The following is a 14,569-nucleotide window of genomic DNA, read 5'->3' on the forward strand; positions in this document are numbered from 1 at the left end:
GGGGTTGGGGTGCAGCAGGAGTGTGGCAGGGGGTTCAGGGCAGGGGGGTCGGGTGCAGGAGGGGTGTGGCAGGGGGCTCAGGGCAGGGGGTTAGGGTGCGGGGTACAGGAGGGTTTCGGGGTGCAGGCTCCAGCCTGGCGCCGCTTACCTTGAGCAGCTCCAGGGTGGCAGCGGTGCGCAGCAGAGCTAAGACAGGCTCTCTGCCTGCCCTGGCCCCACATCACTCCCGGAAGTGGCTGGCACCACGTTCCTGTGGCCCCTGGTGGGCGGGGAGGGGCAGAGGGCTCTGCATGCTGCCCTCACTGAAAGGGAGGGATAGCTCAGTGGTTTGAGCATTGGCCTGCTAAACTCAGGGTTGTGAGTTCAGCCCTTGAGGGGGCCACTTAGGGATCTGAGGCAAAATCAGTACTTGGTCCTGCTAGTGAAGGCAGGGGGCTGGACTCGATGACCTTTCAGGGTCCCTTCCAGTTCTATGAGATAGGTATATCTCCATACCTGCAGGTACCTCCCCTGAAGCTCCCATTGGCCGCGGTTCTTCTGGGGGTGGCAATCCCGTGGGCCATAGTTTGCCCACCCCTGCTGTATGCCATTATCTAAATAATTGATGAAGATTTCAACAGAACTGATCCCTGCAGGACACCACTCATTATGCCCTTCCAGCATGACTGTGAACCACTGATAACTACTCCCTGGGAACGGTTTTCCAACCAGTTTTGCACCCACCTTATAGTAGCTCCATCTAGGTTGCATTTCCCTAGTTTGTTTATGAGAAGGTCATGTAAGACCGTATCAAATCCACCAGTAACGTGTGCTGTGACCCCATCTAAGGACTTACAAAGTCAGGATCAAGAGAAAAGTGAAGGCAACTGCTCTCTTAAGCTGGGGGATTCCATTATGAATCCTTATTTGTACAGTTTATAGTTGCTATAAAAGCTTACTGTGGGAATCTTGACATGCAAAGTTGATAGTCATAGAGCAACTTTTTGGTATGAGATTTCCAAAAACTACCTTTGGCCAATTTTAATGCATGAATTTATACACAGCACAGAAGAAAGTTTCCTTGTTTCAGATACTTTAGAATCTAGGTATCTAGGTTTACAAAGTGAGACCCAACAAGTGATTACTTCATATCATGGAAGATGTTTGTGCTTTTTTTTTTTTTTTTTTTTTATTTAAATGTTGAAGGAACAGGGAAACAGCCTTGTCATTGCAGTTTTAAAATTGGCGTTAATGAATTAGTCATAAATGCTTCCCACTCTTTTGGTTTTAGTATGGATAGCCCTTTCTGTACTTGAAAATTGCATTTGAATATGGTGAAATGAATATGCCTTTTAAAAAAATTACTGCATATCTGATTAATTCAAAAGAAAGCTCTGAATTAGCCTGTCTGCTGTATTCTGCTCTGTGCATAATACAGGTGTCACACTGGCTTCTAAAGAGGCATCTCACTAATGGAGAAAAGTCCTATATAATTTAACAGAACAAGATATCTTTCTGTAAGTGTTTTAACCATCTTACAGAATTGAATAGGAAATTATATCCCTGCTCTTGAATTTTATAAGATTGTTAAAATATATGTTAAGTAGTTGTCACTCCTAATAAAATTCCATAGGTTTTCAGAGTAATTTCTATATAACCTTATTGGTTTTATCTGTATTAAATTCTACAGGACTTTTCCATAAAGGTATGTTGGAGTTGTGTGGTGATGCAATGTACCTGCAGCAGTTTCCTGCTGAGAAAAGAGGCAAGTAGATTGCCCCCAAGATCTCTGGAGTAGGATCTCTGAGGTGGTAGCTGCAATATCCGTTTAAAGTGTTCACTGTGCTTTTTCACACAAACCAGCAGCCTTTAGCAGATGCCAAAGGGGACATGGGCATTGGTTGTCTAGAACTGCTGGCAGTGCTAACACTCCCTTCACGATGTGCTCAGGAAGTGCAAGCACCAAGATTCTGCTGCCTCCTACACTGTTGCCTGAAAGAGTGTAAAGGACTTCTTGTGTCCTGTTTACCTCCCTCCCGCGCACACATTCCCTGTACCCCTGTCCTAACTAGCCTGTGAAATGGTCTACTTAAAAGTTTGTCTGATAGGCTGGTACAATTATAAATAAGACACTTTGGTCTTAAGGGCACTAACACGTGTTTGAAAATACCAACTAATTGGAGACTGGAACAGACTTGTAAGCAAACAGTAATGGTTCTCAACTCTCAGGGAAAGACTTTTATCCGATTTTGTTCCCTCCGTTTTATTACCCAAAACAGGGAATTACATACAGTTCAAAACTTTTGCAGTTATGGTCTTAATTGAGCATAGCATTTAATCATGTGCTTAACTTGAATGACTTAATTAAGTCCTATTGACTGCAGTGGGATTTACTTATGTTCCTAAGTACTATATTAAATAGGGATGGACTTGAGCACATGCTTCCAGTTTGGGGCCTGTGTGTGTGAATGTTCCCAAAACTTTTTGTTTTGTGTCACAACTACAGTATTTATGTATTAATATATGAGCATTTCCTGCAAATGCTTTCCACTCATGTAGTTCTTATTCCTGTGAGTAATTCCGCATTGGTTAGTTATAATACTATACTCATGTGAGTAAGTAGGTTTGGGCCCATTTAGTTTTTGAAATGTAATAGCAAGACCCCTACATTAGTTTCTACCTTATATTGTGAGCATTATCTATTTCCTGATGCTGTAAATTGCTATGACAAACCAATCATCCTCCCTTCAGATGGTGATTCACAACAGCTTTATTGTAAAGAGGATTGACAGAGGCCACAAATATGTGCACATACTCTGCGCTTCAGGGTGAATGTAATAGAGTTATTATTCTAGAATTCCTACAGTATGTAGAAATTATTGTTCTAGCTAGATATGCAGTGCCATCTAGTGACTTTATGTAGAAGGGAAGATTGTAGATATTAAGAACTCTGGAGTAATGACTAGTGATTGTAGTTGTCTCCGTTTTTGGATGGCCAAATGGAGACAGCTTAAAGGCCACTGATTTTTGTGAAAGTACAGAGCACCCATTCTCTGAAAATCAATCACTTTAAGGTATCTCAAGTTGGTAGCTCCCCAAATCACTAAAATTATTTCTGCCATTATACATCCTTTGTATATGTAGAGAGAAAAATCTTTGTTTTTTCCATATTTGTCAGTGTACATTGCACTGCCCAATAGCAAAGTCTCCAGCAATTAAATGCATTTAGAAATGGTAGCCTCCATCTTAAAAACAAACAAACAAACTCAGAAAATATACCAACTAGTTTGGAATTTTAGCACATGACTTTTAATTATGATAAGCAGTGCTGGATTTACAATGGCGCCAGTGGTGCCATGGAGCCCGGTCCATGCTCAGAAGGGGCCCCACCCTGCTCTGTTTACACTGTGCCCCGAGACCCCTCCAGCCCGCTCCTCCACCCCACGCCCACCAATTGCTCCTCTCCACCCTCTGGCCCCACCTACTGGCTCCTCTCCATCCCCTGGACAGACCTCAGTGCACCTCAGGCTCCAGGCAGTCTCTGCTTCCCACCACCTGTGGGGCCCTGCCTGTCTCCCCGGAGCTGAGCTGCCTGGGACTGGTGCAGAAGCCTGGCCAGTCTTGGCCAGTTGGGGGAGGAGGGGATAGTGTGGGGGGCTTGGCTGGGCCTCTCCAGGCAAGTGGGTCCTGAGCGAGCCTGGCCGGGGCAGGCTCTGGCCTGGCTGATTGCGCCACTCCCAAGAGATGGAGTGATTCCCCACCCCGGGACCAGCCCTGGCTGCACTGGTGGCTCAGCCCAGCAGACACAGTCGCCTCCCAGCAGGGCCAGTGAATGCGGCCAGGAGGCAGGGAGTGGGGGAATTGGTCTCTGGGGGCGTGTTCTGGGCTGTGAGGGGGCAGGAAAGATCTGTGTGTGTTGGGGCACTAGGGAGTGGGGGTTCTGTGTGGGGTGCTGGGCAGTTGTGGGTCTGTGGACTGGGGGGCCCTGGGCAGGGGTGGTGTGCAGGGCGCTGTACATTTGTGTGAGGGGGGATGCTAGGCATAGCAGGTCCAGGGGGCTCTGGCCATAGGGAGTCAGGAGGGTGTTGCAGAGGTGCCGACTTTCTGATTTTCCCTGGGGGTGTTTGACCCCTGTTCTTCCCCTGGCCCTGCCCCACTCCACCTCTTCCTGCCCCATTCCGCACCCTCCCCCGAGCACCCCCCGTCCTCGCTTCACCTCTTCCGGCCCCTGCCCCTCCCCCTCCTGCCCAGCGCCTCCTGCCCCCTGCTGAACAGCTGATCAGCGGCGGGCAGGAGGGGTTGGGTTGGGGGAGGAGCTGATCGGAGGGGCCGCCAGTGCGTGCTCAGCACACACTATTTTTTTCTGTGTGTGCTCCAGCCCTGGAGCACCCATGGAGTCGGCACCTATGGGGTGTTGGGGGGGGACAGGACTGTGTGGCGTGGCATGGATCCACCCCCGAGGGCAAGGGTCATGCTGGCATCACAAGGCTGGGCAGGCCACTGTGCATCTGGCAACTGCCGGTTTGTAGATAGTGCCCTCGCACTGGGCTGGGCAGAGCGGGGCCACCACTGCTGTACCTTGCCCCATTGCCCTTGGATGGCCCCACACTCTGGGGATTGACCTCCCCGTGCCACTCACCATTGCCTCCATGGGGGCCCACAAATGTGTTTGGCTCTGGGCCCACAAAAGGTTATGCCGTCCCTGATGATAAGTCAGCATTCCCATCATTCAGCTTCACAATCCTTAAGTGATAAACTAATCAGCTATGTTACAAATTGTTTTACAGTGTACACATATGTTGTCCTCGCTTCAGTTTTCTAATATTATATCTGTTTTCCCAGCATACTTAATACTGTATTATAGAAAAATGCAGACCTCTTCAGATAAATCATGAGTTATCAATGTTTCTGTAAAAATGCAAGAAGTTATTGTTTGTTCTTTTCCCCCCGGCCGACTTCTCCTAGCAGTGGGATTGCTGGCAATTGTGTTCAAACACAGAATACAGTTGGCTTTAACTGTGGAAGATTTTTAGAGCGATAGCATCTGGCTGGTTCTTCAACTTGGGCATTTTACAATTCCAACCTTTTCTCCTGGGGATACTTTTCTGTTGATTTGGTTTGTTGTATTGGTCATCATTTCTATTGGGCTTAGTTTTGTTCATTTAAGAATATGATTTTAAGGCACAGTCCTTGTACAAGAGTTTGAATATGCTCTTATATGTTGGGCTGCCGTGTCCTTTAACAAAAAACAAACCACTCTGCCTCTATTACCAAATGGAAGAGAATGTGAGATGCAGATATGCTTAAGCTCATTTAATATCAATTTCCCGTGTAATAATTTTTTTTTTTTTTAAATGTTAATTGAATGCTTTATAACGTGTGTACTTACTTTAACCCTAAACTCATTCTAACTGCAAAATCTGGCTTCTGTCTTTGTGAAATAAAAATCCAAAGTGTTCTAAAAATCTGTTATTGTTATTGCTTAATGGAGCAGGAGTATTTTTTAAAAAAGAAAAAGATCAACTGAATGGCTCACTAGTTGTTAATGAAACAGGTCTCCAGTTCAAATGCAGCCCAAGGAAACTTTTTATCATCTGATGACTGCTTATGTAAAATGTATTTGGCGATTTACCAGGTTCCCAATGGCTACAGCACAGCAACCACAATAAGAGCTGGCATGAATTGGCTCCTTTGTTATCAGTATCATCTGAAAGGCCAATGACTGACTAAGCCCGCGGACTGAAGTTCCCCTTTAGCCTTAGAAGTGGATCTTCCAGGAGATGGTTGAGGAACATTGGTAGCACAGTGTGGGGAAACTTAGACTACTGCTGCTCATGCTGTATGATTTCTGTTGATAAACAGAGGGCTTCGGTCTCAGGGGCTCTCAATCTAGCACTTCGATCAAACACTAAAATCACACTTAAAATATCCAACAAATCAGTTTTGCTACAGTAACAGGTACCTGAGAATATTGTCCAGTTGATGAAATTCTTCCAAAATTCATTATAACGTGCATCACTCCTCATTATAGTAAACCATAAAACTTGTTAATATATTAGTGTCATGGTGATGATATTATAGTAGAGGTTGTGTATATGTAGAGTACATAAGAAGTTGAGTGGCAGTTGTGTGTTTTGTTTTGTTTTTTTCCCCCCACCACCAGTGAAAGTTGTTAGGGTTTCTTTTTAGCAACTCTTATTTTGTGAGATTCAGAATATGACCAGTGCAGATTTGAGGCCAAAATTTAGCATTCTGTTTTAACAAATTATTATAGTGATAAACTTGGTTTAAATTGGTTTGGTCAATGTTAATTTATAGGCAGCAAAACAAAATAAAAAACCATCACCACACAGCAAAAAATGCAACCAACCAAACAATAACAGCAGCAGCAAAGGTAGTGGGTAGTGTGGCTATAGATTCTTTTTTACAGTCCTGTAACTAAACATGTATTTTTCTTTATCAACTAAAATTTTACAGGCCTTCAGTCCTTAATATGAATCCTGGTACATTGAAATACTTCAGAATTCATAAATGATAATGACTGAGCTATTTGAGTTTGAAAAGTGATCACTATTTATGCACAGTAGCACCTTTCAACCAAGATTCATGAGATTTTTTTTGTTTTTGTTCATGGATGGTAAACACTAACGTAAGTCTAAAAAACTGACACTAGAGGGAACTTTGTAGAAAAATACTTCGCCTCTTTGTTTGCAAAACTCCTAACGTTTTAGTTCTGACAGAAAAGGGAGGAAGGGAGTTTCCAGTACACTCTGGTGGCCTCTGCAGTAGGGTCAACAGTGAGAGTCTTGAGTCCTACTAACTAGCCACAGTTAATGGAGGGAGAAGTCTGTCACCAAACAGACCTTGCTGAAAGAAGGGGGGATAACGGTCTGTCAACCTTTGCCACTGTCCTACCTGAGTGAAGAGATTTTGTTGCTGCCTCTGGAAGAGGGAATAACAGATCAAGATAGGGAAGAGCAGAGTGGGTTGGAAGGAGCTCTTACTCTCTAGGACACAGGATTGGAATTTCAAGCAAGCTTCCAGAGTTTCAAAATCAAACTGATTCTTTTGATGTTTACCCATTAATAGAGATGTCTCAGTTTATTGGCCTTGAGGGCACAGTGGAAGGCCTGTGAATGGGATGGAGCATCCTTTATTATGAGATTTTTGTTTGTTTTGCTTTGCTTTGTTGGGTTTTTTTGAGGAGGAAAGGGGGCTTGGGGTTGCCTCTGAGAAGAGACAGATTGTGTGTGTAGGGTTTTTATATTTGGTGTTGGACATGCCCCTGGAGTTATGTGGAAGAGCACATTTAATACATCTAATTAATGACTTAATAAAATAGTGATACCATTGCTTTGCTGAATTGAGTTTCACATATGTTCAGCTGTCATCTTGGAGAACCAGATACATTTAACGGGGGGGGAGGGGGGTCAGGAGATTGGTTTGAAACAAACTGTTAGCTTTAAAGTCTGCAAGAGGCCATCTTGGCTTGTCAGTGTCCCGTTAATTTAATGCAATTTTCATTCATATTCCCACATGTCATATTACATCATTCTTACTCCCATCTTTGTGTGTTTCATGGACCATCTGCATTTTTGGATACTGCACAATGTCAAGCACACTTTCAGTGCTAAACAAATAATACTATTAACACATACCAATAATCATAGTCTTATGTTTTTCTAAATCTTCAGCCCTTCTTTCCCTTAGAAGTGTACAAATTAACAAACAAAACATTTAGAAAGAAAGAAATGTGCATGTAGGTTTATTAGCTTATTTGATTTTTAAAAAAACAAATAAATCGGGGCAGCGGGGGTGGGGCAGGGGGAGGGGGGTGAACTGCTTTTTCTGTGTGCTCTGGTTTCCTGAGTTTTATTAAGATTCATTTCTATTCAGATCCCAAGACACCTACTTTCTGTCTGTTGCATAAAATATTCTTCTTGCTTTTATTCAAATACGCTTAATAACATCAAACTTGGATTAAGTTTTAAGTCTCATGAAAGGCAAGTAGCCATGTAAACGTAAAATTCCTAATTGAATATAATAATGTATATGCATTCCAACAGATTATAAGAATGTAATTGAAAACAGAATAAAAATGCTTTTCTATTCTGGCAGTGTTTTGCAGGTTTATATGGGTTTATCCAATATATTGAAAGGGAGATTTCTGCTCTGCTGGATCCTTAAATTTGCGCTCTCACTTCATATAAGTAACTACGCTTGTATAGCAAAAAATCTGACTTGAACAGTTCTCTTGTCCCTTCAAAAGGCCAAACTTAAAAAGAAGTTGTGAATTTATATGGGTTCAGAGCATAATGTCTCAGATTAGACTTAAGTGAATGAGCACCAAACCTCAGTATTGCACCTGCCTCTACTAGGTGCAGCAGAAGAAAATGGTTGTCTTGTGTATGGTCACTAGCACTTTCCTGTCCAAAGAAGTGTTGTTTCTTCAGATGACGTAAGTAGTATGGAATACAACATGGTGGAATCTATCAGAGCTAAAGGACTATTTATTTATTTATTCTTTTTTTTTAAATTTTTAAGATAATTTGGTTCCCATCAGTGTGAGAATATCAGACTGATATCACAAGTTACTGAAGGTCTGTATCTACAAAAGAGATACAGCTTCTCCTCACTACCTCCATCAATGTGCCTCAATCCTGATCTAGAGGAAGCACAGCATCCAGGCCCATTCTGTACTAAGGGCATGTCCATTCAGAGATCTAGTGAACAGCAAGCCGGGATCAGGGCCGGCTCTAGGTTTTTTGTCGCGCCAAGCAAAAAAAAAAAAAAAACCTCCCGGAATGCCGCCCCTGGAATTGTGCCACCCCAAGCACATGCTTGGTTTGCTGGTGCCTAGAGCCGGTCGCGGCTGGGATGTGTATCTACAGCCTACCAGGCTGCCATGTACTATGTGGCAATGAGGACCCTGCTACCATGAATTAAAAGTTCCATAGTGTGATTTGACATACCACTATTTGTAACAGGATGCAGGATTTCAGTATTTTTTGGTGTCACTCTGATACTGTAACTCCCATGAGAGCTAAAAGTTAGAAACAGTAGGTCAAAGTGCACTATGGAACTTTTAGTGCATGGCAGGCTATTGCACTGTAGATTCACAGCCTGGCTTGCCCTGTCCAAAGTCTCTGCAGTGACAAGCTCTTAACCTCTCTTCTAACACCGTCAACAATCGTTCTAGTGGTATTTATGTGATCTGGATACAGGACTACCATCTAATTTAATGTAGGCCCCTGCAAGCAGATGGCATTTACTTTTATAACGCCCACCAGAGACACAAGTGAAAGTTTCCATATCCTCTGATCCAATCCCCTTCTCAGTTTTCATTCCTTCCTCCTACTCTGCTTGAGTTCTGCACACCCTTCTGCTCCTCTGGCTTGACCATTCGTCTCACCTTCCCAATCATCTCTTTGTCCCCCTTTGCATAGTCAAAACCCCCACCTGACAAAACATTTAATACATGAAAAAATCCACAAGATGCATTAAGCACCCCCAAAGTCAGCTCATGATTCTGTATTTGTACCCGTTGTCCTTCTGGCCCCTTGCTACTCCTTGTCTTTGTGTTTTGTACCTATGTCGTATCTACTTAGATTGTGAACTCTTCAGGATAGGGACCTGTCTTTTTGGTGTTTTAATAACATACTTAGCACAGTTTGGGTGCTGTAAAACAAACAACAATCAGATATAACACAAGAACCTACCAAATGAGGAATCAGTTGGCTGAGATTACTCATAGTGGTAAGCACTGTGTCTGGTAGTGTTTCCAGGATCAGGCCCTGAGATTATAAGATATACTAGGATTTGCTGCTGCTTTGTCTACAAAGGGTCATTCATATCTAGGGCAATGTAATATTTAAATAATAACAAAATTACTGCTAATCCCCTGATTCAACCTTATGCCCAAACTGAAACCATTTTAGGAAAATAAAAGGGCCTCAGAAAGAAGGTGGTGTTTTTGTTCTGGCTTTCAAGGTGATGCTCTGTTCTGAACAGTTTGATTCTCTCATAGCGGAAGAGTACATGCAGTATCACTTTCCACTGTTGGCAAAGGAATCTTTAGGTTTGATATACCTAGGATATAGACAAAAATTCATTAATATTAATTATCCTTAAAAATAATGTTTGTGATAATACTTGAAGCTTGGGAAATTTAATCCCTATAATAGACTTAATGAAAGCAGCATCTGATTGTAAAATTAATCAGTGCAATCAAATGACTGCATATGTGTCTGGACAATTAAGACTTTCTGATGCCTAATGAAAAAGCTTGCAATACATTCTGTTTGGAGAAATTGTTCCCTAAATATTATATATTTTCTGATTTCTGTTTCCATAATTTTTATTAGTAGGGACATTTTGCATGAATAAAGATCTTTAATCCTTAGTATATTTCCTGTCTATTTCTTACCAAAAATCATAATGCTATTTAGCATTACTGTTACTGTATGGAAATCCTGCGTATTATTATTGGTTCAAACAGTTTTATTTAATTTTGCTGTTGAAATAAATCAAACCATTTGGACTAATGGTTTCAGCACCAAACTAGTAATAAGCCACCCCTTACCTATTTAAAAAGAGTCTCTTCAAAAAGTGCTTTTGGTTTTATTAATGAAAAGAATGTATAAAAAAGGATGGTCCAGTGGCTAGAGCACTAGGCTTCAGATTTGGGAAGCCAGAATTTGTTTCCATGCTCTGCCACAGACTTCCTGTGTGACTGTAAAGTCACCTAGCCTCTCTGTGTCTCCGTTCCCCATTTGTAGAATGAGTATGATAGTACTGCCCTACCTCACTGCGTGTGGGTGTGATGGCACTCAGATACTATGGTATCAGGGGCCATATAATTACCTAAAGTAGATAAAGATAAGGGCATGAAATCCTGGCCCCTTGAAGTCAATGGATATTTTGCTATTGATTTCAATAGAGCCAGGATTTCACTTAAGATTTGAAATATCATTCTGCTTCCTGTGTATATAACCGTCTTATATGACCGTTATACTGACAATCACTAACATGTTGCTTTATTGTTTTGCCATTCAACTTTGGATGTCTGACTATTTGAGAAATAAAAAGAAATTATTTTAAAGGGGAAGTGGTTAGGAGCAGGGAAGAGAAAATAACATTCTGACAGTAGAGAACGGTATATATGTGGATTTATTTTTACTAACAAGCAAAGAGTAAATTAAGTTGAACGGTCCTGCTTTCTAGAAATACAACTTAAATAATTATTTAACCCATTAATCACAATTTTAGCTAATTTTCTTGCTGATACGCGTGATTCTCTCAGTATTTCAGCCACTAGTGGCAGCCTGTCAGATGCTTTTGAGTGATCGAGCAAACCTTCAAATCGTACAGCTAGTACAGTGTCAACTGGCTAATGAAGAAAGCCAAATAGCTCTGAAGTAGTGACCAACAAAAAACAGTAACTCAAACAGCACTGTCATATCAATAATAAACAGGCAAATAGTACTAAACTGTGGGCTAGTTCCTTATTGAAGATAATGGTGCTACTTTGATTCATGGCAGGCCGGGAAATTGTTTCATGCATCTAGCAATAAATACCTTACAGAAAGCCATAACTACTTCCATAGACTCATGAAATGGAAGATGGTGATCATCTAGTCCATTTCCCTTCCTGTAAGGAATAATCACATGCTGTATGTAGTTGATCCTAAAATCCTTGTGAACACAACTCTCCTAGACTCCCAATGGGAGATGGGCACCCGGAGGGCTGGCAAGTTAGCCTCTGTTTATGCTTGTGGTTGTGTTAAAATCTATTTATTTTTTTGTAATTTAATGTTTGATTTTAATAATAAAGAGGAAAAAATAGATGTTCTAGTTTAGTCTCCCTTAGGCCTTGATGCTGCAGTTGGATCTATGTAGCCAGCAGCTTTTTCCTGTGCTGACCCCATTTACTTTACTAATGCTACCTTGGTTTATACTTCAGCGTTATAAAAAAAAAAAGTAATTGTTTTGTGGAAGGCTTTCATAAAGTGAAAGTTGTCATAACTAATTCTGAGACTTCAGCAACATAATCAGCTCAGATTGCTCTTGGGTAGCAAAGGCAGCAAATCAGAATGCATGCAGGGGGACACGTTCATACTTGCTCAGAGGCCCCACTGTCCTCAGTTGTGCTCCACATGGGTTCAAATATTGATCTGCCTGGATACAATTGCAGGTTCAGGGCCAAAGCCACCTGACCATGGAGACAGAGGTGGGGAAGTAACGGGAAAGAGAAATTAGAACTTGGAGTTATCTGTGTTTGTTAAAACTTTTCTTTGAAAAGATGGAAGTAAATGTATCCTTGACAAAAGAGTCGTTTTCTGTTATCTGGTCACTTACTGCTCTGGAGTTCTATACGATACATAATGTATTCAAAAGGGCAGAATCGATTTCGGATGTAAGTGAGCACAGCTGATATTGACTACAATAGGTGTTGCATCTACTTACGCCAGGGCTGAATTTGCTATTATCTCTTGACACAGTTGTTGACAGAATTAAGCTGAGTCCATCAGTCCACCTCAGTTTCATTGTCGTCAGCTCAAAAATGGATCTACCTAAATTATTTTAATTTATCCTTTAATTCTTCTTATTATTTATTGTACATAATAACACAAATTACTGTGCAAATACAGTGAAACTTTCTAATGGCATTTTCTTTCTTCTTCTGATTAGAGCCTGTGTGTGTTCACACCTTCGGGAGCTAAGGAAGGACAACCACAGCTCATTCCTGCAGGGCCCATTGCACTTGGCACCACAATATCTGCATATGTAGCCAAATATAGAAAAACTTTGTTAGTAGAAGATATTCTGGGGGTAAATTGCTTTCTCTTTTTAAAGAGATACATACATGTTTTTTTTCCCCAAAAATGTATTACTTGAAATGTAAACTGGATTATTCATACAGTAAATAATTTACATTGCTACTAGTAGTGTCTGACCAGAAGCATGAATTCTCTATGTCTGGATTAATTTAATAAAAACTCTTCCCTATATATTTTTTTTAACTTTTGCAAATGTTATCCATTTTTTAAAAAAATAACTTTTTTGTGCCAGAAAAGGGAAATAACACTTCTGTGCAATAAAAATCCATGGGGGAAAAAAGCATGATCAGACAAAAATTCCCTTGCTAGCCCTCAAAACAGGCAGTACGCCAAGCCCAAATGCTAAAGTGACTGGCACTCTATTAACTTGCACATAGCCAACCAAATTTTGATTTAATACATGACACTACTTGACTGCATTACTTTAAAATTTCCTCAGTAGTTTTCAGTGAATACCTTAATGTTTTATATATGTATATTTCATATTCATAATCAAATTCTAGAGTTTTTGTGGGGGAAAATGTATGAATGATGTCTTCTGGTTTACACTCTCACCAGAGCACCAGTATAGCATGGCAGCTTTTCTCTTATCAAATAGATCTTTATTTGCAAAGATTGTGCATATCCATATGTGCCGACTTATTCATCTTCGGCTCAGAAGAAATCTTTTCTGTTTAGTCTATGTTCTTCTAGAATTCAGGCTCTCCACCTCAGCAGAGAGTGAGCAGTGTTACGGTGGCCTGTGGGTTGGATTTGGGAAAAGTGCAAGGACTGCTTCCACCGGGCATGTTTTCCTTTCCTCCCAGACCCCTTATTCTTTTTTGCTTTTCTACAAGGGGGTTATTGACCATGGTGAATGGGTTCCAGAGGCTTTGGGAGTGTTTCAACCAGGGGACGCAGCAGGCCCTTATACACTGACTTGCATGATCCCTCTTCATGCAAGCAGGCACTAAAAGAGTCTGCCAGTGGAAGTAGGATCCTCCTGGTATGTTCCTTCCTGACAGCCTGAAGTTCTCCACATTCTCCTTCCTTTGGGGTTGCCTGAGGGAGGGATTATTTACCATTGGTTTGTGTGACAATTGCTTTCAGGCGATGGGTGACATTCAGATTGACCCTCGCTGTCATGCTCAAGGGGAAACTGATCACCTTATTTGGGGTGAGGAAGGCATTTTTTTTGCCACTACAGCACATTGGCCAAGCTAGAAGGGGTGTTCTCCTTTCCCTGGAGCACACTGCAAGGATCATCTGTTCAGAGTAGAGGATTAAAGGGCTAGTGCTCAAGAGTGCGGGCCCACAGTTACAACTTGGGATTAGTTACAACCCCAGTAAAAAAATAACATATGGGCAATTTTTCTATTCATGATAAGTTCCCTTTCATGGGGCATTTGGTCTGTAAAGCCTGGGGCAATCTTATTAATGGCAAACCTTTGTGGTAGCAGTTAGTTGTCATGACATTCTTTCCTGTAACTTTTGCACAAGTTTCAGAACAGGTATACTAAGGATGGGTGGTAAAGCACAATAAGATATGGGGAAGAGCCTTTCTGTCTTGCATAGGTGTAGAGAGAAAACACTTTTGTCCTCAGTATTGGGATAGTTTGGGAATTGTTAGTGCAGATTTGTGTCTCCATGGGGCCTTTGGCACCTAGTGAGTGCCTTAGGCTTTGATTACTTACTCCCACAGAGGCTATTGCCTGCTTGGTAACCCTGTGGTTTGAGTTGCTGCAATTCAATTCAGAGGCTATGTCTACACT

The 14,569-nt window shown here is 41.7% G+C and overlaps 1 protein-coding gene across 1 annotated transcript in view; it reads left to right on the forward strand.

Annotated features, from left to right (window-relative positions):
- PDE10A (phosphodiesterase 10A) overlaps nucleotides 1-14,569 on the forward strand; it is a 548,175-nt gene that overhangs the window by 469,385 nt on the left and 64,221 nt on the right. The window contains exon 6 of the mRNA XM_026649717.1: nucleotides 12,670-12,810. Coding sequence (XP_026505502.1) covers nucleotides 12,670-12,810 — 141 coding nt within the window. The remainder of the gene's footprint in view (nucleotides 1-12,669; nucleotides 12,811-14,569) is intronic.

The sequence above is a fragment of the Terrapene carolina genome, unplaced genomic scaffold, assembly GCF_002925995.2.
Source record: "Terrapene carolina triunguis isolate 2854851 unplaced genomic scaffold, T_m_triunguis-2.0 Scaffold85, whole genome shotgun sequence".
NCBI lineage: Eukaryota > Metazoa > Chordata > Testudines > Emydidae > Terrapene > Terrapene triunguis.